Genomic DNA, 27,794 nt, shown 5'->3' with positions numbered 1-27,794 from the left:
CTCTTTTTCAGGCTCGTAAGGCCACAAGGGAACGAGGGTCAAGTAGACCTTAACAGTCCACACCAAAAGCGCCGGCCCAGCAATGAGGACTCGCTTCCCTCGACACTGTACACCACTCCGGTGGGGGGAAGTATCACAGATTTTCTTCACGAGTGGCACTCTATCACAAAAGACAAATGGGTGCTCAACATTGTCGAAAATGGCTACTCTCTTCTTTTTAGACAACCTCCACCGCACTTGCCACCAGCCAAATGCAATCCATCTCATGTCAGCCTATTGCACAAAGAGGCTCTTGCCCTCTTACGAAAGAAGGCAATAGAAAAGGTTCCACTTGCGCACAGAGGAAAGGGGGTTTACGCCCATTATTTTCTGGTGGCGAAAAAAGGCCGAGAGGGTGTTTTCAGACCGATCCTGGACTTACGGCTTCTGAACAAGTACATAAGAAAGCAGAAGTTCAGGATGCTGGCTCTTCACCAGATTTTCCCTCAGCTACATCAGGGAGACTGGATGTGCTCCATCGACCTGCAGGATGCATACTTTCACATCCCGATAGTCCCCAAGCATTGGAAATTCCTGTGCTTCCAGATAGCCTTACAGCACTATCAGTTCAAAGTGTTACCAATCGGCCTGAAATCTGCCCCCCGCGTCTTCTCGAAATGTGTGGCAGTGGTAGCGGCACATCTTCGAAAACAAAAGATCTTCATCTACCCATACCTAGACGACTGGCTACTGAAAGCTTCCTCTCTGGATCAGGCGAGAAACCATCGGGACATTGTGCTAAAGGTTTTCGAGTCTCTAGGTCTTCAAGTCAACTACCAAAAGTCCACCTTGATTCCAACACAGAACCTCCACTACCTGGGAGCTATACTAAACACAGAGCTCCAAAGAGTGTATCCTTCGGAGGAACGACTATTATCAATAAAGAGAAAGTGTCAAGACCTGTTAAAATCCGACGCACCTACGGCCCGTCAGGTGACATCTCTGCTGGGCTCCATGGCATCATGCATTTTCATTGTCCCAAATGCCAGGCTGCACATGAGGCCCCTCCAAGAGGCGTTGGCGAACAACTGGAGCCAAAGGGTGCGGCTACCGATAGCAGCACGTCAGTCATTGTAATGGTGGATGCACAGACCTCACCTGTCAGTAGGGGCTCCGTTTCACCAGGTAATTCCATCAGACACTCTGGTAACAGATGCGTCTCTTCAGGGATGGGGGGATCATCTAGGTCCCCTTCAAGCTCAGGGCCTGTGGTCCGACAACGAAAGGAAGTACCACATCAATCTGCTGGAGCTCAGAGCGGTCCATCTGGCTCTCAAGTCTTTTGCTCCATCGATTCAGGGGAAATCTCTCCTAATACAAACGGACAATACAACCACAATGTATTATTTGAACAGACAGGGGGGAACAAGATCCCTACCCCTATCTCGGGAGTCACAAACAGTCTGGCATTGGCTCCTGGCCAGAGGAATGTCGCTTACAGCGGTGCACCTACCAGATCAACAAAACGTGTAAGCAGATTTCCTGAGCAGACACCTAGAGGACGCCCACGATTGGGTCCTACACGGCAAAGTCGTCAAAGACATCTTCGCTCAATGGGGTCGGCCTCAATTGGATCTCTTCGCATACGAAGTAAACAAGAAATGCCCAGACTTCGCATCCAGGTTCTACCGTCTGGGATCTCGAGGGAATGCCCTGTTGATCGACTGGTCAGGGATATTTCTCTACGCTTTTCCACCGATTCCCCTCATACCGGCAGTGATCATCAAACTTTACAGATCCAGCACCAGAATGATTCTCATAACTCCGCAATGGCCCCGTCAATTCTGGTACACAGATCTCCTCAACCTATTGGAACAACCTCACAGGAGGCTGCTGTGCAGACCGGATCTTCTGAGCAGGATGGAGGGCAGGGTTCTGTATCCCAACCTACCCTCTCTGAGCTTGACAGCATGGCTCCAGAATTCCTGCAGTATGGACACCTAGGGCTCTCGCAGGAGTGCATGAACATCTTGAAAGAGTCCAGACGGCCTTCCACGAGGCGTCCTTACGCGTTTAAGTGGAAGAGGTTCTACATATGGTGCTGTCAACAAGGTCAGAATCCCATACGGGCTCAGGAGGACGTCATATTGTCTTACTTACTCCATCTGGCAAAGTCCAGTCTGCAGGTATCATCTATTAAGGTACATTTGTCTGCCATTACAGCCTATCGTAAGTCACCTTCTCAGGAATCCTTCTTTACGAAACCAGTAGTCAAGGATTTCTTGGAAGGTTTGAAAAAAGTTTTTCCGCCCATTCGGAGACCCTCTCCTCCATGGGAACTGAACATTGTGCTGTCAAAACTTATGGGCCCTCCTTTCGAACTTATACACAAAGCCTCTTTGCAACACCTTACGTGGAAGACGGCTTTTTTGGTAGCCATTACTTCCGCGAGGAGGGTCAGTGAAATTCAGGCTTTGTCTTCCAAAGAGCCGTACACAGTCTTTCACGACAATAGAGTAGTTCTGCAAACTCACCCATCATTCCTACCGAAGGTGGTGTCAGAATTCCACATCAATCAGACTATTTCTCTACAGACTTTCTTCCCCAATCCGGAAACTCCGGCGGAGAAAGCGTTGCACTCCCTAGATCTGAAAAGAGTGGTAAAATGTTATTTGGATAAAACAAAATTGATTAGACATTCCAACCACTTGTTTGTAAATTATGGTAATTTGAGGACAGGAGAGGCAGCATCTAAACGAACAATATCAAGATGGATAGTTTCTTGTATTGTTAATGCTTACCAGTTGGCTAACAAACAACTACTGGTTAGACCTAAAGCGCATTCCACAAGGGGAAAAGCGGCTACTGCTGCCCTCCTTAACAATGTTCCAATATCTGAGATTTGTAAGGCTGCTACATGGAAGTCTGTACATACATTTACCAGACATTACTGTTTGGACTCAGATGCAAGAGCAGATGCCCAAGTGGGGCAGGCCTCTCTGAGAAATTTGTTTGCATGATACATATCTATTCCTGCACTTCTATTAGACGGTCCGCAGAGTTTAGGGATGGGCTTGCTAATCTATTCAATGTTTATGACTATTGATGAGGATCCCCTGGAAGAGAAGGATAATTTACTTACCTGTAAATCCTAGTTCTCTTCCAGGGGTATCCTCATCAAAGTCATAAACAACCCACCCTCCTCCCCGGACGCACGTCTCCTAGAAGTGCAGGACAGACTATCTTTCGAATCGGCTACACAGATTGTCACCGTAAAAAAGTACTGACCTAACTGTGAACCAACTGTCCCCTCTCCTTCACCCCTGAGGCATGGTGGGATACTGGAGGTGCTCAGGGTCTTAAAGGCACGGTGCCAAAGTGTTTATGGTTCTCCTGTGTTAACCTGCATGCAGCCTATTGGCTAAGAATGCTCCATTGTTTTTCAATGTCGTTTTTTTCTCTTTTTCTCTGGTGATTACTACTGCTTATTTCCCTAAGCCCAGTTTTGGGGGATTGGGTAGATATTTATTCTCTATTGTAATTTTATAATGATTAAAAAAATAAATTAAAAAAAACTTCATAGAAATAAAGCATTTTAGCCTTTTTATGATTATAGCCTGCATTGCTGTTTTACACATGTATATATGAGTTTAGTATGAAAAATATGTCTACTAAAAATGCTATATATATATTTTTCGTGCATATTTCATACTTTATATGTGTGTATTTTATATATGCTCCGGGGTCCCCGCACAAGGGCGGGAATATTCAATGTTTATGACTTTGAGGATACCCCTGGAAGAGAACTAGGATTTACAGGTAAGTAACTTATCCATATGCACTACCTGGCATTTATAAGCACATTATTGCTGTTTCACTGGCTCACTAAGGTACAATGTCTATCTGTACAATAGTTTTCAGCTATACCTGTCTCTGTAACATACCTTGTATGGAAGAAGAGTGCAGTGGAAGGTGGGCTGTGGTGCATTAGCAGGCATCCAGCCAAGGTATGACTGCAGTCGCTAGGCTGAGTATCCTATGATCTTCGTCTTATAGACAAATGTTAGCTGTATAATAAACTGCCTATCTGTAGGGCCCTGCTGACAAGAAAAAGAAAGTGCACAAAACAATAAAGGTACCTACATACAGACAATGCATCTGTACTGCACACATTTTTCAAAAGTGTTTGTCTTGGGGTGGCTTATTCCGAGTAAAGTGTCAGTGACCTATCCTTGAAGGGACAGAGTTAGTTGTCTGTGACAGCAGGTCTTCCTTGAAGGCCTGAGTATGCATTATTTGCTGAGTAGGAGAAATGCCCTTTACAGTGCTTTACTGCATATTTCTTTACCGTTTATTTTACTTTTGGAGCTTGTGCATTAAATTAATGTTATTCACATTCACCCTTAATGACCTTTATTAGCAGTCTTCCTTGTCTCCTTACCTAGGTCCAGGTTATAAGAATTAGCATGTATAGTTTAATTATACTGCACAAAAGGTTTTGTTAAATTGCATGAAGGGATTTCTAAAATTCACTTGAGCAACACTTCTGAACTGTTTAGCTCAGGGTCAGGACCTGTTAAATAACTCTGAGTTGAGAGATGGTTTTATGTTTCAGTGTCATCCATTAACACTGCAGTTAGCAGGAGGCCAGGGCAAGTAGTGACAGCAGATAGTTATAATTGTTTAGTTCCCAAACCGTGTGCTTGGTGCATGGCGCCCCTGGCTAGTTTAGATGGCGCACCTGGGTGCCACGGCGCACAGATTGGGAACCACTGGGCTAAACTATTGGCTGTTGTATGTAGAAGGTGAAATGGGAGGTGTGGATAGATCTTACAAGTGTTTGGAAAGTGATATTGGCCACAAAGTGAATTTTCCAATCTATAAACTCTGTTTTCATGAAAATCAAGTTTGTTGAGTGTGTGTATATTTGCTAAGAGCTCATGTCATTTAGTGATCATTATGTTTACTTTGTCAATGTATCACTCGCCTCGCTGACTTTTAATGTGTATTTCAGCTTCCTGCAGTATTCCCAATAAAAATGCAGATTCTTTGGCTCATTCCAATGGTAAGTACCTTTTTCCAGTTCTTAGAGATATCATTGACTGAGCATCTGGGACAGATCCTCTGATTTTTGTATATTTGCTGCAGGTTTATGGTTTCACTTGAATGGAGAAGCAGTTTTGACCACTTGAGTGCTATACATGCATGCAGAATATTTACCTTCATAATGGTATTACATATCTCTGTAGGTCTCCAAAACTGTCTTTCATAGATTCACTATACTATATGCAGTCCATTTACTACATTACTGACCTGTACTCTGACCAATGAGCTGAAGGGACTCAGGGATCCAAGTCCACAGAGATGAGAAGCTGCTCATATTTTTTTTTTACTACAGTCAAACTAATAGCAAGTGATTTCTGAAAGCTTTGTTTTTTTGTGCTTTACTATATTTTTGGAGTTCAGCACCCGTCCTTGGAGCCTCTTTTCCCTCCATCTACAGGAGGTATATCAGTGTCATGTCCTTTTTGTATTTCCTTAGCTGAGCCACTGGAAATTTGCCCATATGACTGGTAACCCTTTCAGGCCTAGACCCTTATTCAAACATTGCTAATCCTCTTGGTGTTAGGGAGACCTACTGTAATAATCCTACAGGTATTTCTTGGTGTGCCTTTACCATTCTAACAATGTGACAGGGATGCTGAATTTGCCAAAACTTCAGTAAAAAGACTCTTCATGACAGAGAGGAAAGGGAATCAGTTGTTTCTGGTTGTGGATTTATCTAAAAATGTAACTTCTGCTAAAGCCAAAAAGCTGGAACTCATCGTATCCTCGTCTTCCGAGACTCTGGCACTCTAATGCCCGTCTCTAAGGTGCCGGACTGTTGGTGCGTGGAGGAAATGTTCAGAACAGATGAAAAATCTATGCTCTGAGATGCTTCACCAGCATTTTCTAAGCCTTCCACTAAGATGTTACCCCGGCCATCTGCAGCCTTGATGAGTAAATCCTCATCCACAACTGCAATCAAGTCCTCGTCCTTGAAGAGGCAGTCCATGATTGCTGACAACTCATAGTCACCAACTCATCGTCAACTACACCATCTATACCTGCTGCCTGGCATGCCTCTTTTCACAAAAACACCTTAGTCAGCTACAAAGCTGAATGTTCTAACCTCATCAGCAGTAACACCAATGACCTCTACATGTTCAGAGTTAATAACCACTTGAACTGTGTTTGCAGCCACAACTTCTATAACTTCCACCATAGTCTGTCCCCTGACGATACATTTGTCAATAATACTTTTCATGATGACTCTTTTTCCAGTGATGCCTCAAAATCGTTTGACCTCTATATTTGCTTTCATTCATAATTCCTCACCAATACAGATCACATCTGTACTCCAAATGTAAATCCTAAAGGAGCTTCTATCTGGCCCAGAGACCACCAATAGTGGCAAACTGTAGGGCTACTACAGAGAATCAATATTAGGTTCAGAAACCTTTCATGGTGGTGACAAACATGATGACAAGGGTATGGATCCTTACGATATGGACATTTATCTTATTCCTAGTGACTCTGAAAATAAACAAGTTTATGAGCAGCCTTTAGGCTGTGGTAGCCAGCCTTTCTTTCCACAATGTCCTATACCTCAGGTCCCATCACATTTCCTAGACTAATGTAAACCCATCATGGAAAATGTGGTGATTGTCTAGCTCTATTTAGCTACTATAGATAAATGCGCCTACTGTGTTTTGAAGTCATTTTAGATTTTTCTCTAATGCTGATTCTGTTAGAAACCATTCTGTTGGTAGAAGGAGGATTTTTTCCTAAAGGAAATCTTAATGAATGCTTATTCTGACCAGTTTATCAAAGAATAGCTCATTTGATATAGCTTTGTATCTTTTCTGATGGATACGTCTACCTTCATAGCATAGGAAAGAAGTGCATGAGTATTCCACGCTGCCAATCACAATTATGATGCACAGCCAATAGCCATGGTATAACAGTTGTAAAAAGGTGTTCACATCAGAGTTCAGCTAGGTCATCGTCAGTTTGAGGTTTCACCCTGAGAGATGTGACAGAGTCCAACCTGGATGGCTAGGCCGATTATGAGCAGTCATCACTTGAGGACTTGGACAATACCTCTTCCAGGTCAAGCAAGGGTGTCTGGTCCCAGAACGTAGCTGTGGCCTGGAGTGCCATTTGTGGCCTGGAGTGCCATGCGCCTGATCCGGTGTGGTTGTGGGGAGTGGCCTTGTTGACAGTGCCAGTGTCCTCCCCTAACAGGGGCAGCCATGGGTGCGGTACCACACGTACCCGAGCCAGTATGGGCTAGATTGGATTTTCTTGTCCAATCCTAATCATCCTTAGGATCTGTAAAGAATGATGTCTGGCCATGGCTTATCATGCAGATTTTCTCCAGGAATAGAAGTGAGTATCTAACTTCCAGTGTTCGAAGACGCTTCTTGACTGCAAGGAAGGAGTTCCACTGATACTGCACCACCAAAATGTAGTATGGAAATATCATCATCTTTGCATTCTCCACCACTGGGTCTGGTAGCTTGCGGATCATCATGAGTTGAGGATTCACTCCAGGTGGAGGTCGTTGGGTGGGGACCCTGTGAGCCCTCTCAACCGAGAAGAAAGGTGACAAAGCACTTGGGGGAAGAATACTGCTTAGCCAGTCCTCTGCATAAGAGACCAGGTCCTGACCATCAGAATTTCCAGGTAGGCTGACAACACAAATGTTCCTGCTGGAACTCTCATCAGCTGTCTCCTCCAAGATGTGGATTTGCTCCTGCAAGGCATGTTGTCCCTTCTCAGTCTCCCAGGTCTGATGATGTATCGTAGAGATGGCTTGCTCAGTGTTTGAAACCTTGTCAGCCAGATTGTGATGTGCAGGCTGTGGTGAGGATCCAGATGTTTCCAGGGAAATGGGCCCACTTACATATGCCAGACAAGTAACTCAGGGCAACAACGTATGAGGTAGTCCAAAATGTGGCTCTAGTGATTGGCACCATTAAAATGCATAGGGGGAGAGCAATCCAGTGTAGAATGTAGGAAAGGTGACTTCAGTGCTGAGAAGCAGAAGTGTCGACAACCAGCGGGACCTGCTTGCACATCCAGGTCCTGGGCAATATGCAGCACGAGCAGCCCCAGGGACCTTGTCCAGGGCTCCAGGGGGTGGCACAGTAAGCCCAATAATATAAAATTCTGGAAGTTTTTTTTGTGTTTGCGCAACAGTCTAATGGGCCAGCAGGTGGTGGTTCAGCAGGGGAGGCACAGGCAAGTCACAGTGCCAGAGGTAAAGTGGAGGCCAGTGAGATGAGAAAGAGATAGTGTCTCAACCCAGGTCAGCGACGAGACTGACACACACACACACACAAGAACGCAGGCTACATATGATGGGATGGCAGGACAGACAGGACTATTAGGCATCAGGATCGGGGGAAGGTGGACGACCATGCTGTGCGGCCTGTGGCCCCATGGAGCATGAAGCACCCTGGTGCAGAATACTAGTAGGGCTGTGTGTTTGGGCTGTGTTAAGGCCCACCTGTGCTTCCTCACGTCATAAGTCAACAAGAATTCGGAGTGGTCTCGGGTCCAACCAGAACCTCCTCACTTGGGGATCCTTTCACTGCAGTCGGGGGCCCGCAGAGTATTGAGGAGAGGGGCCTTGTGATTCCCCATATCAGGGGAAGTGACCCGGTGGCCCGCAATGGATGCACAATGTGTTTCACCCCGTCTGGAAGAGGAGCAAGAGGGGACCGCCATTGGAGTCCTATCCAGCAGGGAGCTGGCGCGTGCATTCATCAGGACGGCGTGGGTGTCGACAGATGAGCGCAGCTGCCCGTTCAGGTAGACTGGTCATCTACAATAGACACGGGGTACCTCAAGGAAACCCCGTTGACGCGCAACGCCTGACTTCAGAAGGCCTCGCTTGTTGCATGTGGGAGGGGGGGCAAGAGGGAGCACCTCTTCCATTCCAGGCAGCTCACTTTTTGTCTGGGGTAGGCATGTTCTGCAGTACCTTCTGATCTCGCCCACCAGGCTGCAATATGGCATGCTGCTGCTCCTCCACCCGAGCACCAGTCCGTCGGTGGCTTCTACTAAATGGCTTGCAAGAGTCACAGCATTGTGAGCAGTCAAATCATCTCCATATTCTGGGCAGATGGTGCGAGAGGCGCAGGATAAATGGAGGACTTCAGGGCTGTCAGAAAGGAGTTTTGCTAAAACTGCATAAGCCAACGCACCAACCCCCCCCCCACCCCATGTTTTCTAAATTATATCATAGCTGCTCACGGTGATGTCAGGATCCCCCTCGCACTTCTTGGTGCCACCAGACGAAGGACTACTGCCACCTTGATGCTAAAGTCAAAAGGGTAGAAGCCATTGCTTCAGTGACCATCAACATCACAGGCATGTCAGCAGTGGCACACTTGAAGCCTAGAATCTATCCAGGTAGGTCTGATAGGGAAAGCTCAGTTGTAACATTATCAAGGTGTGGAAGATTCTTACAGTCACCTGATAAACCTGACTTTAGGAGTCCATACCTACTTGAAACTTTTTAACTTCTGATAGTGTATTGTAGGCAGTTCCAATCTCTTTAAGCAAAGCTGCAGCTGGGCCATATTTGTTCCCTATTCCACGAGTTAAGATGTCAGTTTTTGAGGGATTATTTTTCTGATGAGTTTGCAACATCCAGAAGTCTACTGGGTGTAGGCATTCAGTAAGTCCAGATGTCACTAGGTTTGATGGGTTTTCCTGTTTAAGAATAATTTGAGTGTTGTCTACATAACAATAGCAGGTTAACACTTGAAGTAGTTCATAATTTCAGAGAGTGGGGACAAGTATAAGTTGAAGACAACAGGGAAGTCGTGGAGTTCGGAGTAAAATCTACCTTTTACCAGGCATTGATATGATTGGAGGCTGTGAGAAATTGTCTTGGTTTGATTTGGGGTAGGTATTATTCCATTGTAGGGTCCTACCCTGTATTCCTGTGTCATTTGGTCTTTCAAGTAGTAGTTTGTGCTCCACAGGGTCAAAAGCTTCTGAGACATCAGGCAGAAGGAATCCACCAACTGCGTTGGAGCCTAGTGTGTTTTTGAGGTCATTTTAGATAGTGCCCTGATGCTGATTCGGTCTGAAACCTTGCTATTGGTTGGATGAGATTTTGCCCCAAGAAAATCTTAACATGCTCAATTTTTGACCAGTTTTCAATAAATGGTTCATTTGGAATAGCTTTTTCATTTTCTGATGGATACTTCTACCTGGAGATTCCTTACCTCTTTAATCACCTCTGTGCACCAAACAGGATGTGGGAAAGTGGCCACAGCTCTCCTGTGCCCAAACCTGACATCACCGGAGCCAAACGAGCATCAACTTGGCATTCTGACAGCAGTTTATCTTTTCCACGTGGATCTGACGTGCCTTCGTCTGAGCAATTCCTAGACTTAATGTAGGTTTTCACTAGGGCAATAATGTTTCATCTTAAAAATTACATTTCTGCAGTGCATGTAGAATATCACCACAATGTATACCTATTGTGTCTGGAGCTGATGCATGACTTTAGCTCCTTTGAGAAATGCAGACTCATTCATCCCAAGGTCATTAGGAAGAGTGAGGCCAAACTATTCTTCTAGATTGTGGGTTACTGCTGTATCATGTTTCTTTTCTTTGTGGATCTTCTAAGACTCTGTCTAACTTTTTGTACATATTTGTTTGATTTGGGGCAGCCCGCCTTCTAAATGTTGCCTCTATCATGAGAATGTAGCAGGAGCCACTTAGTTGAAAATCTTGGTGAACCTGTGGTAGAATGGCTTAACAACCTTCAGTGTGTTCAGTGGCTAAGTAGCCACTAGTTCTTTCAGGGATGCATTGATTTTGAGACTTTTTCATGAACTGTTAATATTCATGAAGCTAGATGTTGGTAATGGCAGAGCAGTTAAAAGGTTTATGGTGATACAAATGATGTGGTGATCACTCCAGGTGATGGTTTCTTTTCCTTTGACTGAGCATATGTTTGCCAAGCTCTTCAAGGTTATAGAGTAGATCTGTGGTCAGGTAAAGGTAGACCTCTCAAATGAGGTGTCATCTCCTAGGATACTTACATAACACTAGTCTAGTCAATTATAATATCAGTCATAGTGTCCAGAGTGTGTCAATGAATTCCACTTTGTCTATTGGTGGTCAGTACATTAGAGGGAACGAGGAGGGGAAAGTCAGGGTTGTGAGCAAGGGAATAAGTAAAGATTCACTCTCCAGTGTTGAATGATCTTTGATTACAATGGTCCCTTGAGAATTGTGTACACTACAGTGAATCCCCCACCACACCTCCTGTTTAATTGGTTTCTGTAGACATTGGACATGGCTTAATGTTGAACAACATAAGCTTCTTCACATATCCAAGTTTCTGTTATAAAGAGGTGGTTTAATCTATGGTTATGTTATAATGTCATGTTATAATTATTTTTACAGTGCGCATACACTGAACTTCTCTCTCCAAAGGGTAGAGGCAGAAGGAGGGTGAAGCCACCCTCAGAGACAGTAGCTATTGGCTACTGCCCTCCAGCCCTAAACACACCCCTAAATCTAGTATTTAGGGGCAGCCTTGAACCCAGGAAATCAGATTCCTGACTACCTAACAAGAAGGACTGCTGACCTGAAAACCCCGCAGAGAAGGAGGAAGACGATAACTGCTTTGGCTCCAGCCTTACCGGCCTGTCTCCAACTTCAGAGAACCTGCAACAGCGACGCAACCGACGTGACCAGCGACCTCTGCCGACTCAGAGGACTGCCCTGCAACTAAAAAGGATCAAGAACTCCCCTGGACAGCGGCTCTGTCCAAAGCAACAAGAAGAAACCATCTTTAAAGGGACTCTCACCTCACTCCTGAAGCATGAGTCCACACCAATCAGCACCTGATGCCCCCATCCCGTGTCCACCACCGCAGAGAGGACCCCCAGGTGACTCCAACAATGTGTCCACCCTGAGACGACCTCCCTGCACCTCCACGACGACACCTGCAGAGAGAATCCAGAGGATCCCCCTTACTGCGACTGCCCGGTAACAAAGAACCCGACGCCTGGAAGAAGCACCTCACCCGCAGCCCCCAGGCCCGAGAGGAACTAACTACAGGTGCAAGAGTGACCAGCAGGTGACCCTCATCTTTGCCCAGTTGGTGGTTGGCCCGAGAAGCGCCCCTGTGCCCTGCCTGCATCGCCAGAGTGACCTCTGGTTCCCTCCATCGATTCCAATACAAAACCCAACGCCTTGTTAGCACACTGCATCCCGCCGCCCCTGTGCTGCTGAGGGTGTATTGTGTGTGCCTGTTTGGGACCCCCAGTGTTCTACAAAACCGCCATGGTCTGCTCCCCAAGGACGCAGGTACTTACCTGCTAGCAGACTGGAACTGGAGCACCCCTGTTCTCCATAGGCACCTGTGTTATTTGGGCCCTCCTTTGACCTCTGCACCTGACTGGCCCTGTGTTGCTGGTGCTGGATGTTTGGGGTTGACTTGAACCCCCAACGGTGGGCTGCCTATGCCCAGCAGACTGAACTTGTAAGTGCTTTACTTACTTGAGAAACTAACCAATACTTACCTCCCCCAGGAACTGTTGATTTTTGCAGTGTCCACTTTTAAAATAGCTTATTGCCATTTTTGCCAAAACTGTGTACATTACTGTTTTAATTCAAAGTTCCATACCTACCTGTGTGAAGTACCTTACAATTTATATACTTACCTAAATTCTGAATCTTGTGGTTCTAAAATAAATTAAGGAAAGAATATTTTTCTATATAAAAACCTATTGGCCTGGAATTTGTCTTTGAGTGTGTGTTCCTCATTTATTGCCTGTGTGTGTACAACAAATGCTTAACACTACCCTCTGATAAGCCTACTGCTCGACCACACTACCACAAAATAGAGCATTAGTATTATCTAATTTTGCCACTATCAACCTCTAAGGGGAACCCTTCGACTCTGTGCACACTATCTCTCACGTTGAGATAGTACATACAGTATGTACAAAGCCATGACCTCTCGTATGAGGGGTGTAGAAGAAGAACGGGAGTCCCACAGAAAGGAACTGTACCATGGGCCCCCAGATATAGTCAAAGCCTTTTCTATTCTTTGTAAAGATGTCAGACATGTAGGCATGCCACTGCGAGGTAGAAGGAGCTTCTGCTGTCTTCCAAGCTGCCGCTAAGGACAGTTTGGCTGCCCCCAAGCAAAGCCACAGGATGGAGTGATTCCCATGCATTTGACATTTAAATGTTTTGTCTCCGAGGCCCAGGAGGATAGCATCTGGTTTGTGTGGAATGGGGTATCCCAATATTTCTTTCATCTGCACCAGGATTTCTGCCCAGTATGTCTGTATTGCGGGTCGCACCAAATATGTCAGAAGTTCCCTAAGAGGCTACAGCCTCTCCAACCATAATCTGTTGGGTCGGGATAGAGCCTATGTAATTTAGCCGGGTACAAATACCATCATTTAGCACTTTTTAGTGTACTTCCCGTAGCCCCAAAGATGTATTAAATCTCGGGATGCCATTCCAGAGTTTGCGCCATTGATCATCTGTAATTGATATCTCCAGGGTTGTCTCCCAGAAGAACATGTGGCGAGGTGGGGCTTTACGGCTGGTAGAGGCCAGAAAAGAATACAAAAATAATATGCATCCCTTAGTACTCCCAGGACGTCTAATGAATGTCTCTACAGGGAGTTGGTGGCTGACGCCCAGATCTCTAGACTCATTAGCCAGTGTTTCAGTTGTGTGCAGTGAAAAAACTCAGTGGCGGGCGGATTAAAGTCCTGTCGGCAATGTTCAAAAGTGAGGATTTCCCACCCATGAAAGAGGTCTGATATGGTGAGGCAGCCCTTTTCTTTCCAGAAGTCAAAGAGCTCTGGTTGTGACCGGCGGGAAGGCCGTGTTATAATGTATAATAGTGTAAGCAGAAGGGAAAGTCACTAAGTTCTGTGTGCGAGTGATGATGTCCCAAACCTTTAGTGTGGTTCTGGTCCGAGTGCTGAGATAAGCATTGATCGGGCGGTCAGATCTAGGTTTCCACAGAGCATCCCAAATCGTTCTTCCCTTGACAGCCATGTCCACATGTAGCCACTGTTTATCAGACTCTCTCATGCTCTATAATAAAGCATAAAGTCTGGTAGAGCCAGGCCTTCTGGTTCTCTGGGAAGTGTCAGTATGCAATGAGGCAGTCTTATCTGGCATGTCCGCAGAGCCAAAGTGGTAATTACTGAGCATAGAGAAGAGAAAAACTCTTGGTCTACTTCTGTCGAAAGGCCTTGAAGAAGATATAAAACTCTTTGAAAAATTGTCATCTTGACTGCATTAATGGGACCTAGCCAGGACAGGCAGACCGGCCCCCAACATCTAAGATCTATCTTAAGTTGATGCAATGGGGGTTAGATAGCTTTGCACAGTTCAGAAATTCGGGGAATAATATTCATGCCCAAGTATGTAATGTCCTTTATGGCCCACTGCAATGGGGAGGAAGAGGCTATCACCTCCATTTCGCTGGCTGGGACAGTCAGGTTTAGGGGGAAGGTTTGTGGTTATTGACTCGAAATCCAACCACAGATTCAGAGTGGCGAAGTTCTGCTTGTAGGACTGTCAGTGAGGTACAAGGGGGATGTAAGATTTAGTACAACATCATCGAACAGGGATATTTTGTGTTCAACCGAGCCAGAGACTAGGCCTCCTATGGAGAGAGTTGCCTGTATCCTAGCGGCTAAGGGTTCTTTTCTCAGGGCAAATAATAAGTTGGAGAGGGGGCACCCCTGTCTCGTACCTTGTTTTAATAAAAATTATTCAGAGGCCGTTCCATTCCCCAGAACTCTGGACCGAGGACAAGCATAGTTGGCGCAGACCATAGCTATAAACCTTTTCCCAAAGCCAGAATGATGTAATGTGAGGAAGAGGAAGGACCAATCCACACGTTTGAACGCCTTTTACGCATCTAATGCCAGCAACGTGGCTTGGATCTTCATTTTAGCGGCTTTGTCAACCAGGTGGACCACCCTCCGTAGATTCTTGTGAATCTGTTGCCTCTTGATAAACCTTGACTGATCCGAGTGCATCAGTTCTGGCATAACATTTTCTAGCCTGTTAACTAATATTTTAGTGTATAATTTAGCATCTGGATTTAACAAGGCTATTGATCTATAGGAGGCCAGTTACACAGGTCTTTCCCAGGCTTTGGGAGAACAGTGATGAGCGCCTCACTCATTGATTGAATCACTGCTTACGGTTCAGCTGTATAGTTAAAAAGACTGGTCAAGTGATGTACCAGATCAGAGCCAATGGTCTTATAGAATTGGGCCGTGAGGCCGTCGGGCTCCGGAGATTTATTCAATTTCATTTGAGACGATGGCCTTTTGTGCTGCTTCCAGATTATTGGGTTCCTCTGAAAGTGCGTATTGAGTTGATGTAATCCTGGTTAAGTCCCCTCCCCTCGAATGTGTCTGTTGCTTGCCAAAAGTTTTGCTATCTGAGGCAAATAGGTCCTTGTTAAAGTCTCAAAATACATGATGTCTGCTTTCGAATACGCTTTGACCCCTTGTTTCCTGGGCATATAGGAATGTTGCAGTGACACTGTGACTTATAGTACGCATAGAGATTACAGTCGCCCAGAGAGGTGCTTCAAACCATTGTTGCTCTTACATGATTATTTTCCCGGTAAGAACATGCCTTCTTGCAGCTGTGAAACCTTTTCTGTTTCCTCCCATACTAAAACCGAGCATTATAGCAGTGGTGGTTAGTGGCAAATCAGATTGGAAGGGCGTTGAAACACACAAACTACACATAAACATAATATACAATAACATATACAACTATTATAAAAAGTAAAAAATAACTTACCTTACTCGATGTTCTGCAGCCATTCCTCATTCTGCAGCACGTCCTGTGAGCGCAAAGCCCACAGCCAAATGTCTCATCCAATCAAGACACTGTTTTCTTGCTGTTAAGCAGCATGAAAAAAAAGCATATTGATTGGCTGGAGAGGCCCGGCTCTTTGCTTCAAAAGGCACTTGAGCCCTATGCCTGCTCTCCAACCCAGCTCTCTTACACAGCTGGATTGAGAGGTTTGAATTGCATATGTTGGTTTGGCTGAAGGAAGGTAGCCAGCCAAACCAACATGAGCACTTCATACTGAAGTGACCACTCCTCCATTGGCAGCAGTGACACACTGCCCGCCCTGCCCTCACACTCTTTTTGCTAGCAGAAAGGGTAAGAAATAAAATAGTAATAAAATCATTTTATTACCACTTGTTTTACGCTTTCTGTTCAGCAGGATGGGGTATGAGGGTGAGGGGGGAACCACTGCTGTATTATAGGAAATAATTGAAAACAACTATGTAAGGAAATGCCTTCCTTGGCATGGTTACCCCCTAACTTTTTTGCCTTTTGTTGATGCCAGTTATGATTGAAAGTGTGCTGGGACCCTGCTAACCAGGCCCCAGCACCAGTGTTCTTTCACTAAATTGTACCTTTGTTCCCACAATTGGCACAGCCCTGGCTCACAGATAAGTCCCTTGTAAATGGTACCCCTGGTACCAAGGGCCCTGTGGCCAGGGAAGGTCTCTAAGGGCTGCAGCATGTATTATGCATCTCTGGGAACCCCTCACTCAGCACATGCACACTGCCTCACAGCTTGTGTGTGCTGGTGGGGAGAAAATGACTAAGTCGGCATGGCACTCCCCTATGCCTGTGGCATAATAATTCACCCCTCTAGCAGGCCTTACAGCCCTAAGGCAGGGTGCACTATACCACAGGTGAGGGCATAGTTGCATGAGCACTATGTCCCTACAGTCTCTAAGCCAAACCTTAGACATTGTAAGTGTAGGGTAGCCATAAAGAGTATTGGTCTGGGAGTCTGTCAATTACTAACTCCACAGTTCCATAATGGCTACACTAAAATCTGGGAAGTTTGGTATCAAACTTCTCAGCAAAATAAATGCACACTGATGCCAGTGTGGGATTTATTGTAAAATACACCCAGAGGGCATCTTAGAGATGCCCCCTGAATACTAGTGTGACTACTAGTGCTAGGCTGACCAGTTTCTGCCAGCCTGCCACAACCAGACGGGTTTCTGGCCACCTCCCCCGGCAGGAACTGTAACACCTTTCGGTGAGCCTCAAAGTCTCATGCCTTTTGTTACAGCACCCCAGGGCATCCCAGTTAGTGGAGATGCCCGCCCCTCCGGACACAGCCCCCAATTTTGGCAGCAAGTCTGGAGGAGATAATGAGAAAAACAAGGAGTCACCCACCAGTCAGGACAGCCCCTGAGGTGACCCCTGCCTTCAGAAATCCTCCATCTTGAGTTTGGAGGATTCCCCCAATAGGAATGGGGATGTGCCCCCCTCCCATCAGTCAGAAGGCACAAAGAGGATGTACCCACCAAAAGGACGGTAGCCATTGGCTACTGCCCCCTGACCTAAACACACCCCTAAATGTAGTATTTAGGGTCGACTCTGAACCCAGGAAATTAGATTCCTGCAACCTGAAGAATGAAGGACTGCTGACCTGAGAGCCCTGCAGAGACGACAGAGACACCAACTGACTTGGCCCCAGTCCTACCGGCCTGTCACCAGACTCAAAGAACCTGCAGAGAGCCGCATCCAATGGGACCAGCGACCTCTGAGGACTCGGAGGACTGCCCTGCACCCAAAGGACCAAGAACCTCCTGAGAACAGCTGCACTGTTCAGAAACTGCAACAAACTTGCAACTTTGAAACAACTTTAAAGAGACTCTCACTTCCAGCCAGCCACTTCCGGCTCGAGTTCAGAACAACCAACACCGCAGAGATGACTCCTAGGTGACTCCAATGACGTGGACACCTTGAGTCGACCCCCCTGCACCCCACAGCGTCGCCTGCAGAGAGGTTCCAGAGGCTCCCCCTGACCGCGACTGCCTGGTACAAAAGAACCCGACGCCTGGACCAAGCACTGCACCCCCAGGACAGAGAGGAACCACCTACCAGTGCAGGAGTGACCAGCAGGCGGCCCTCTCATCCTAGCCCAGTCGGTGGCTTGCGAGAAGCCCCCTGTGCCCTGCCTGCATCGCCAGAGTGACTCCCGGGTCCCTTGATTGCTTTCTACGACAAACCCGACACCTACTTTGTACACACCACCTGACCGCCCCTTGCCGCTGAGGGTGTGTTTTGTGCGCTTGTGTGTGTCCCCCTCCCCCTGTGCTCTACAAAACCCCCCTGGTCTTCTCTCCGATGACGCAGGTACGTATCTGCTAGCAGACTGGAACCGGAGCACCCCTGTCCTCCGTAGGCACCTATGTGTTTTGGGCTCTCCTTTGACCTCTGCACTTGACCAGCCCTGTGTTGCTGGTGCGGTTGCTTTGGGGTTGCCTTGAACCCCCAACGGTGGGCTGCCTATGCCCAGGAGACTGACTGTGTAAGTGCTTTACTTACCTGAGAAACCTAACCAAACTTGCCTCCCCAAGAACTGTTGATTTTTGCACTGTGTCCACTTTTAAAACAGCTTATTGCCATTTTAACCAAAACTGTGTGTACTACTGTTTTAAATCAAAGTTCTATACTTACCTGTGTGAAGTACCTTGCATTTTATGTACTTACGTCAAATTTGTATCGTGTGGTTCGAAAAATAAATTAAGAAAATATATTTTTCTATATAAAACCCTATTGGCCTGTTATTAAGTCTTTGAGTGTGTGTTTTCATTTGTTGTCTGTGTGTGTACAACAAATGCTTAACACTACCCTCTGATAAGCATAGTGCTCGGCTACACTAGCACAAAATAGAGCATTAGTATTATCTAATTTTGCAACTCTCAACATCTGAGGGGAACCCTTGGACTCTGTTCACAATATCTCTCACTTTTAAATAGTTTATACAGAGCCAACTTCCTACACCTGGCACTCGAAGTCTGTAACGTTATCTTGGCAGCCAGGTGGCCCTCCACCAAAACCATATACGCCTGTCTTTGGAAGAAATTTGTGGCATGATGCATCGACAAATCTGTTGATCCTCTATCAGCTCCTCTCTCTCAGGTCCTTCTCTTTATTCTTTACCTTGCCCAACAGGGCTCCACCCTGGGCACCCTTAGGAGCTATCTCTCTGCTATCTCTGTTTCTTGAGGTTACTGGATCAACCTTCTTTATTCGAATCTCCCATTATTGGGAGGTTTCTTAAAGGCTTTGCACATCTTTTTCATCCTACCCCTTTCATCATGCCCCAATGGGATCTGAACGTAGTATTAACATACCTTATGCGTGCCCCGTTCGAGCTGCTTCACAACTGCCCTTTACGGCTCTTAACATCAAGACTTTCTTCTTAGTTGCCATCACCTCTGCCCACAGAGTAAGTGAGCTTCAGCCTATTTCATCTAAACCACCTTTCCTGGAAATACACCCTGACAAAGTGGTACTTCACACAAGGGCTTCTTTTCTACCTAAAGTAGTGACACCCTTCTTTGTTGGGCGGTCCCTCACCTTGCCTACCTTTTATGCACCCCCACATCCCTCACTTGAAGAGGAGAGACTCCACCGTCTGGAACCAAAAAGAGCAATAGCGTTTTACCTTGATCATATCAAAGACTTCTGGGTGGACAATTAGCTCTTTGTGGGATATGTGGGTGCAAAGAAGGGGAAGGCGGTGCAGAAGAGGACCATTTCAAGATGGGTGCTCTTATGCATCAAAATGTGCTACGCTCTGGCTAAGAAGCAACCTCCTGAAGGTTTGCGTGCCCACTCCACCTGAGCTACTGCTGCTACCACAGCGCTAGCACTGGGTGTTCCAGTCCTGGACATCTGTCGGGCAGCAACATGGGCATCTCTGCACACTTTTACCAAACACTACTACCTGGACAGTCAGGTCCACAGGGATGGCTACTTTGGCCGTTCGATCCTGCAGGACTTCTTAGTGTGATCATGGTTCTCAGCCCACCACCGGGGATGGTATTGTTCAGGTATCTATTCAAAGGTAAGGAATCTGCAGCTAGAAGTCTGTCAGATGTACAAGTTCCTTACCTTCAGTCACGATATATCTGGTAGAGACATATTCTAGTTGCAGATTCCTTACCACCCACCCATCCTTCCTGCTTGCGAACTGATTTCTAGGGACAGGGATTCCCCCCTTTCAGGTTCTTAGGTCTGGCGCACCAAACTCAGTGTTCTTAGCGGCTCCGTGCTCTGACGTGGAAAGTCGTTAAAAGAAACTGACGTCACTGTGTGAGGGCGGCATCTATGTACTACTCCCGATGTCATCACGCGACCACGATGCCTGCGGAGTCGACCGACGCCACCCACCGATGCGCAAGGGTATTACTCGAAGAAAAGTCTCTGGATCCAGTCTGACGCCTGGGGGAAAATTCTAAGGTAAGGAATCTGCAACTAGAATATGTCTCTACCAGATATTTTGTTACTGAAGGTAAGTAACTTGTACTTTAGGACCAGTCAGGTTTTGTTTATTACCTTAACTAAAACCTGGCTAGCTGTGGCTTCAAGCAGTTAGGCTTCAACAAAGGAACAAGTATAAAGCATTTAATATGACAGAGATTTCTAGCCGTCGATTCCTTACTGTAGAATTTCCCCCAGGCATCAGACTGAATCTGGAAGATTTTTTGTGAGGAGTACCCCTGCCCGCCAGTAGGTGGCATTGTTTGGCTCAGCATGAGCCATTGGTGCAGGAAGTGATGTCCACGATTCCTATATAGGCGCCAGCTAGGTGCTGGTGTCAGTTCTTTTCTTTCTGTGCCAGCCAGCGCAGATCAGGAGAAGAGCTACCCTATCAGTCACTTTTTGACTGAACTTTTTCTCCATTTTGGCAACTTCTTTTCAAGGTTTTCCACCTGGTGTTGCAGGGATGTCATCTAAAAAGGCCGGCTTCAAGTCCTGTGATGACGGACCCACACCTTGTTTGCCTTTGGTGCCTTGAGCGTGACCACTACACAAAGTTGTGCTCCAACTGCCACACCATGAACCCAAAGTCCATAAGGGAGGGATCCCTCAAGCTCCTGGAGGCTTGGCGTGCAGCGTCACAATGTTCAATGTCCTGGTCAAGAGGAAGGTCCCAGAAGCGGTTGCACAGTCGGAGATCTTCATTGCAATCCGAGTCGTCGGGTCACTAAGTTAAGTCTCATCATAAGAAGAAGTAAAAGAGGTCTTCAACTTCACCTCGTCTGTTAGCCGACGAGGAAGCATCACAGTAAAGCCTGCACTGTCTGCGACTCCCCAAATTACTAGGATTCAGAGTGACCCCCACCCAACTAATGGAGTTCTGGGGCCATGCGCCTCATATTTGCGTGGGCTGACTACTCTGGTGCACCTTTGGGCTCTGAAGGGTCAGCAGGGGCGCCTTCTGGTTTTGCACCAGTGGTTCCGGCTCCAGACAGCCCCAGGGATCCTTTCCTGGATCCAGACTGATGCCGGTTGTACCATCTCGACCTTCCCACAATTCCAGTCCTGATGCCGAACCTTCCAGCGCCGCCGGCATCCACCGGTCAGGGCCTGAGCCATATTCTTGTGGGCTAGGACTCAGAGAGGAGTGGGAGGGGTCACCGAACCCTGAGGAATACCAGCCCTATGAAGACCCCAATATGGACTGGTGTGAGGAACTGGCTGAAGGTAGTGGACTGGATACTTCTCCAGATACTGGTATGCTTTCTCCCCCTACTGTGGCTACAGAGAGAGTGTCATTTCCAATGGGATTACGGAGGGAGGCCGAGGTTCTTGTTCTTCAGTTGCCTTCTGTGGCAGTCAAGACTAATGTCTTGACAGAGGTGCTGCAATCTGAAGTCCCCCCTCAGAACCTCTACTCCCATTCAGTGAAGCATTCACTGATGTCCTTCTGGAGCATGGCCCAAACCCAGCACAGGGGCTCCTGTGAATAGGACGATTGCCTGTCACCACTGCCCCGCTCCTGGGATGCCCAGACTTCTTCACCCAACACCCCACCCCAGTGCACTTGGTGGTCCAAGCCTCTACATCCCACATAAATTCTGATGCATTCCCTACCACATCCCCAGACAGGGAATCCAAGAGGCTTGATGTAGGAACCAAATGAGGTACAGTGTGCAAAGAGTCCAAGTAATCCCCAGAGGTATCACAGAGCCACAGTTGATGTATGAAAGGCTCTGCAACACAGGTGGTGGTTCTGTGGACCTCTCTGGGTCTGACCTGTTTCCTGTTTGACTTGGGAGACGGTGGGCTCTTGCTGCTGCCACTGGAACGGAACCCCTGTGCACCACAAATGTTGCTCCTGCCAACCCTTGTTGACTTTTCCTCCAGGAGATCTTCAAGCATCAAGGAGGTAGGTGCACCACATACACTACTGTTTTGCCATATCTTAACTTGAGAACACTGACCAAACTCAGGAGTCTAGGTATGGAGCTCTTATGTACCAAGAGCTTAGGACCCTGTGTTCAGCTGGAAACTTAGACTGGTAGCATCCCCACAAAAACTAGTCTCCTAGACTTGGTCCATCAGCATGACATCCAGGGCCTGGTAGAGACAGAGAACTAGATGAGGAGGGTGAGCTCCAAGTGTTGAACAGGGAGGTACCTGATGCCTCACCTGACAAAATTGGACAGGGCCATGAGGATTCTGGAGAGAACCAGGAGCCTGCAGGGAGCAATACTGGTAGTACAAAGTGGAGGGGGGTTGTAATAGTAGGCCAACTTTTTCTCATCCTGGGGTGGTCAAGAGGATTTCAAGGAGGAGTAGATCCTCCTCATATTCACTTGCTTCAGCATCCTCTGCAGGGTCCACTAACCTCTAGCTCAGGAAAGGAGACCTTAAATAGATAGAGAGTTCAGCTTGCTGAAACTTAAGGAAGCAAAACTCAAGCTGGAAAAGCAACGGCTAGCTCTTGAGAGAGAGGCCTTAGCAGTGGAAAGGGAAAGAAGGAATTTGTGGTTAGAACACCATGTTGGCAACATAAGAGTCCAGGGAAGATACCTTTGATTCCAGGAATCTTAGCAGTATAGTCCCGCCTTACATGTCTGGGGATGACATCCAAAAGTTAATTATTACTTTAGAGAGGGCCTGTAGAGTCCAGAAGGTCCCTCAGAGGCAGCGGGCAGCTATCCTGTGGATCTCCTTTGTAGACAAAGTAGAGAAGAGGATGCAGATAACTCCCAAGTCTTGAAGGAGGCTCTGATTGAGGGGTTTGGGTTCACAGCTGAGGAGTATAGGATTAAGTGCAAGGAAACTCTGGAATCCTCTCAAGACTGGGTAGACTTTGTGGGCTGTTCAGTTAAGCCTCTAGAAGGCTGGCTACATTGTAGTAATGTACAGGTCTATGAAGGGTTTTACAATCTGACCACGAGGGAGCATATCCTTAATGACTGTGCCTGAAAAACTGCAACACTACCTGGTGGATTCCGATCTTACCTTTCCCCATGAATTGGGAAAGAAGGCAGATAAATGGGTTTGCACCAGGGTGAGCAAAAAAGCTCATAGTGAGGCTGACCAAAAGAAGGATTCTTCTCAGTCCTAAGAGAAGGAGGGGTAGAAGCCTAAAGATAAAAAGAAACTCCCTCAGGCCGCCAACCGTATGACCAAGAGGGTGGTACTAAAGTCATTTCTAATGACAAAAGTGGGTACCAGGGTAAGAGCTGGGATCCCACTAAGGCATGGCGCCATGAATGCAGGCAGTCAGGGCACAAGACCAAGGATATGTATGTCCTAAAGACAAATCCACTACCCAACCCTGGGGTTTCCGGCATAACCATAGGGGCTGTTTCCTCAAGTGCGGAGGTCCTCTTAGCCTTTATCTGGGAACTGGGGCCAAAAGGTAAGTTGGAGTTCTAGAAGGAAATAAACACTTCCACCACTTACTGGTAAATGAAATCCCAGCCACTGCCCTGAGAGACATCTGTGCCAGTCACACTGTTGTGCATGACAAGCTTCTGTCCTCAGACCAGTATATTCCAGGAGAGACTGCCAATTAAGGGTTATACCAGGGAATGTCACTGTTAGGCCTGTGGCTTTAGTGCCCCTAGAGGTAGCTGGGTCCCTTAGCTAGAGAAGAGTGGCAGTCAGCACATACCTCCTGCTTGACTGTCTCCTTGAAAATGACCACCCAGAGGTTGGTCAGAGCCCAAAAGAGGAGTTGACCCAGTGCCACCCCTCTTTCATGGATTCTGAAGGTGTTGCTCCTGCAGTAAATGCAAGTAGCTCTAGGAAGAAAAAGAAAGGGGAAACGCGTAGAAAGTTTGGGCAACTTTTAGCCAAAGTTACAGTGGCCTGGGAAGAACTACAAAGCTGGCCCTGCTGAAGCCCAACTTGAACTAAAACATCCTGGCTAGTCATGCACCTGTCCAGTCTGAGTTGGTGACTTCTCGGCTGACAGAGAAGAGGGTGGAAGAAGGGTGTTTGCTACAAGAGGTAGTGACCCCCCACACTAAAACAGCAGACAGGCACCCTGAACCCAAATAGGTGTGTCACTTAGCCTCTTCACTTCTCAATGAACAGCTAAAAGTGTGGTTCTGGGCACTGACAGCTGTCAGTGGCCTCTGCTTGGTGTTATCTTTTATGGCTGCACTCTCCCTGGCATGGTGGTCCAACCCCATGCTGAATAGCAAAACAGGCCCCCTGACCCTGTTGGTCATGGTGGGGTTACTCCACTTGAGGATAACCTCTTGGATTAAGCAAGGGGTTATCCTGGCTCAAATAGAGTTGGTAAAGGTTTACACCTCCCATCTCCAGGAAGGAGGGAAAACAAAACTACAGACTGACTGGGGTCCTAAAACTGTTAAGGTGGGTCACCTTCCCAGCCAGAGGAAGTGATCTGGGCAGTAGGATGTAAGGCAGAGTATGCCCTACAACCAGATAACCTTCTCTCCTACTCTTCCTCACCTAACAGACAAGGAAGACTCCCACCATATTTGGCTTAGTCTCCTGGTCTGTTGGCTGGGGAGGGTCTATGTAGGAAGCTAGGTTTTGGTTGTAGAAACCCCCATGCCCCTGCCCCCCCACCACTTTCTGCCCTGTGTTTTAGACTGTAGTACACTAGGATCCTGCTAACCAGGACCCCTGTGCTGTCTCACATAAATGTTGTTTGGTAATTGATCTTTCACTCCCAATTGGCATAGGGGTGTACCCCTGTAAGTCCCTAGTATATGGTACCTAGGTGCTGTAGGAAAATATCCTCTTTTTGCCATGGTTACCCACATGTTCTGCCTGATGTCAGTGTGCTTGAATGTGTTCACTGGGATCCTGCTAATCAGGACCCCTGTGATTATGCTCTCTCTCCTCTAAAGTTAGTTGTTGCATACTGGTAACCCAGTATTTCACCCACAGTCGGCATACTGGTGCCCCCTTATAAGTCCCTAGTGTATGGTACTTAGGTACCCAGGGCATTGGGGTTCCAGGGGATCCCTATGGTCTGCAGCATATCTTTTGCCACCCATAGGGAGCCCATGCAAAGGGTTCTGCAGGACTGCCATTGCAGCCTGCGTGAAAAGGTGCATGCACCCTTTCGCTGCCATTTACACTACATTGTGTCACTTATAAGTCACCCCTATAGCAGGCCCTCCAGCCCTGAGGGCAGGGTGCGAAGTACCTGTCTGTGAGGGGACCCTTGCACTAGCATAGGTGCCCCCACGACCTCCATTTTCCCGGAATTCGTGAGTGCTGGGACGCCGTTTTACGTGTGTAATGGACATAGGTTACTACATATGTCCAGCGTCATAATGGTAACTCCAAAAATAGGCATGTTTGGTATCAAACCTTTTGGAATCATACCCTAAGGCTTTTGCAAGCACTGGTTGTATGATTCCATGCACTCTGGGGCTCCTTAGAGGACCCCAGTACTGCCATTCCAGCTTTCTAAGGTTTTCCAGGCAGCCCCAGCTGCTGCCACCTCTCGGACAGGTTTTTGCCCTCCTGTTGCTTAAGAAGCTCAATCCCAGGAAAGCAGAACAAAGGATTTCCTTTGGGTGAGAGGTGTTACACCCTCCCACTTTCGAAATAGGTGTTACAGACTTGGGAGGGGTAGCCTCCCCAAACCACTAGAAATGCTTTGAAGGGCACATTTGGTGCCCTCCTTCATTAATCCAGTCTACACCGCTTCAGAGACCCAGATCCAGACCCTGCTCTGACGCGAGACTGGACAAAGGAAAGGGGAGTGACCACTCCCCTGTCCATCACCACCACAGGGATGGTGCTCAGAGCTCCTCCAGAGGCTCCCTGGGTTTTGCCATCTTGGATTCCAAGTTGGCAGGGAACTCTGGGAGCATCTGAGTGGCTAGTGCCAGCAGGTGACATCAGAGCCTTCCCCTGATAGGTGCTGACCAATCCCCCTTTCAGGGCTATTTAGGGTCTCTCCTTTGGGTGGTTCTTCAGATTCAAATTGCAAGACTACAGCAGGAATCCTTTGCATCCTCTGCTTCACCGTCTCACCAAAGAAACTTCTTCTGTACCCTTTAGGAACTGTACAAACTGCAACAAAGAAGCAAAGACAACTTCTGCAACATTGTATCTTCAGCTCCTGCCAGCAGCTGCAACTGTTTCCTGGAGCCTTTGTTTTAGCGCTGAATGGGCCTCCTTTTGCACCTTCTTTGTCCCCGTGCTGTGGGATTTCTGTGCGTGCTGCCGGGTCTTCTGTGGGCTCTCTGAGTTGCTGAGAGCCCCCTCTGGCTCCTAATCCTGGGTAGAGTCCACCTGGCTGTTTTCTTCACCTGTGGGTCTTCTTTTGCACCTTTAACCGGGTTAGCAGGGGCTTCTGTTCTCCCTGGACTCTTCTGTACTACCTCTTGGACTTGGTCCCTTTCTTCCACAGGACTTCAGGTCCAGGAATCCACTGTTGGTGTCTTGCAGTCTGTTCTGGTTCTTGCATAATCTTCTTTCTCGTGTTTCTGCGTGTTCTGGGAAAGTTACTGTGTTTTACTCCTGCTTTCTTAGGCTCTGGGGTGGGTTCTAGTACTTACGTTTGGTATTTTCTAGTACTCCCAGCGACCCCTACACACTACACTTGCCTAAGTGGGAAACTGACATTCGCATTCCACTTTCTTAGTATATGGTTAGTGTTCCCCCTAGGCCCATTTCTAACTATAGTGATCTTCACTATTTGCACTGTTTTTATGCACATTTCTGCATAATAGTGTATATAATTTATTACTTACCTCCTAAGGGAGTATAGTATTTATGGTATTTTCGGTATTTGTGTCATCAAAATAAAGTACCTTTATTTTTGTAACACTGAGTATTTTCTGTCATGTGTGTGAGTATTGTATAACTACAGTGGTATTTCATGAGGTTTGCATGTCTCCTAGATAAGCCTTGGCTGCTCAGCTACAGCTACCTCTAGAGAGCCTGGCTTCTAAACACTGCCTACATTTCACTAATAAGGGATAATTGGACCTGGTATAAAGTGTAAGTACCATAGGTACCCACTACAAACCAGGCCAGCCTCCTGCATTGGTGGTGCAGCGGTGGGATAAGTACTTGCAATTGGCGTATCACACTCTCACTTGGTTCTTTCCACAGGAAAGACTACTCTATACCTAGTTCTATACAAATTTACCTAGTACAGGATCTAGTCTCTTACCTTCCTTTCCAAGATAGTAGAAGTTAGGTAGGTTAGGTTCTCCCTACACCACCCTAACACACACATCATGTCTACTGCTGGACCTAGCTCTGAGGTCATGGGCACTCCCTTTGAGGGCATGACCTTCAAGCAATTGAAGGGGCTTTGTTCATTCAGACAGGAAATTAGATATGGAGAAGAATCCCACCAAGAATTTCTTTTCGAGTCTCCTTCTCCAGGATGACCAGGAACATACTGGTGGCCAGGAGGAGGAGGGAGATTCTAACCCTAT

The 27,794-nt window shown here is 47.0% G+C and overlaps 1 protein-coding gene across 2 annotated transcripts in view; it reads left to right on the top strand.

The window, feature by feature from the left end:
• LOC138296807 (exportin-5-like) overlaps positions 1-27,794 on the top strand; it is a 1,394,731-nt gene that overhangs the window by 1,079,455 nt on the left and 287,482 nt on the right. For both annotated transcript variants that reach the window (XM_069236253.1, XM_069236252.1), the window contains one exon: positions 4,994-5,044. In XM_069236253.1, coding sequence (XP_069092354.1) covers positions 4,994-5,044 — 51 coding nt within the window. The remainder of the gene's footprint in view (positions 1-4,993; positions 5,045-27,794) is intronic.

Source organism: Pleurodeles waltl, chromosome 5, assembly GCF_031143425.1.
Source record: "Pleurodeles waltl isolate 20211129_DDA chromosome 5, aPleWal1.hap1.20221129, whole genome shotgun sequence".
Taxonomy (NCBI): Eukaryota; Metazoa; Chordata; class Amphibia; order Caudata; family Salamandridae; genus Pleurodeles; species Pleurodeles waltl.
Note: the sequence above shows the minus strand (reverse complement) of the source record. Positions and strands in the feature narration are given on the sequence as shown.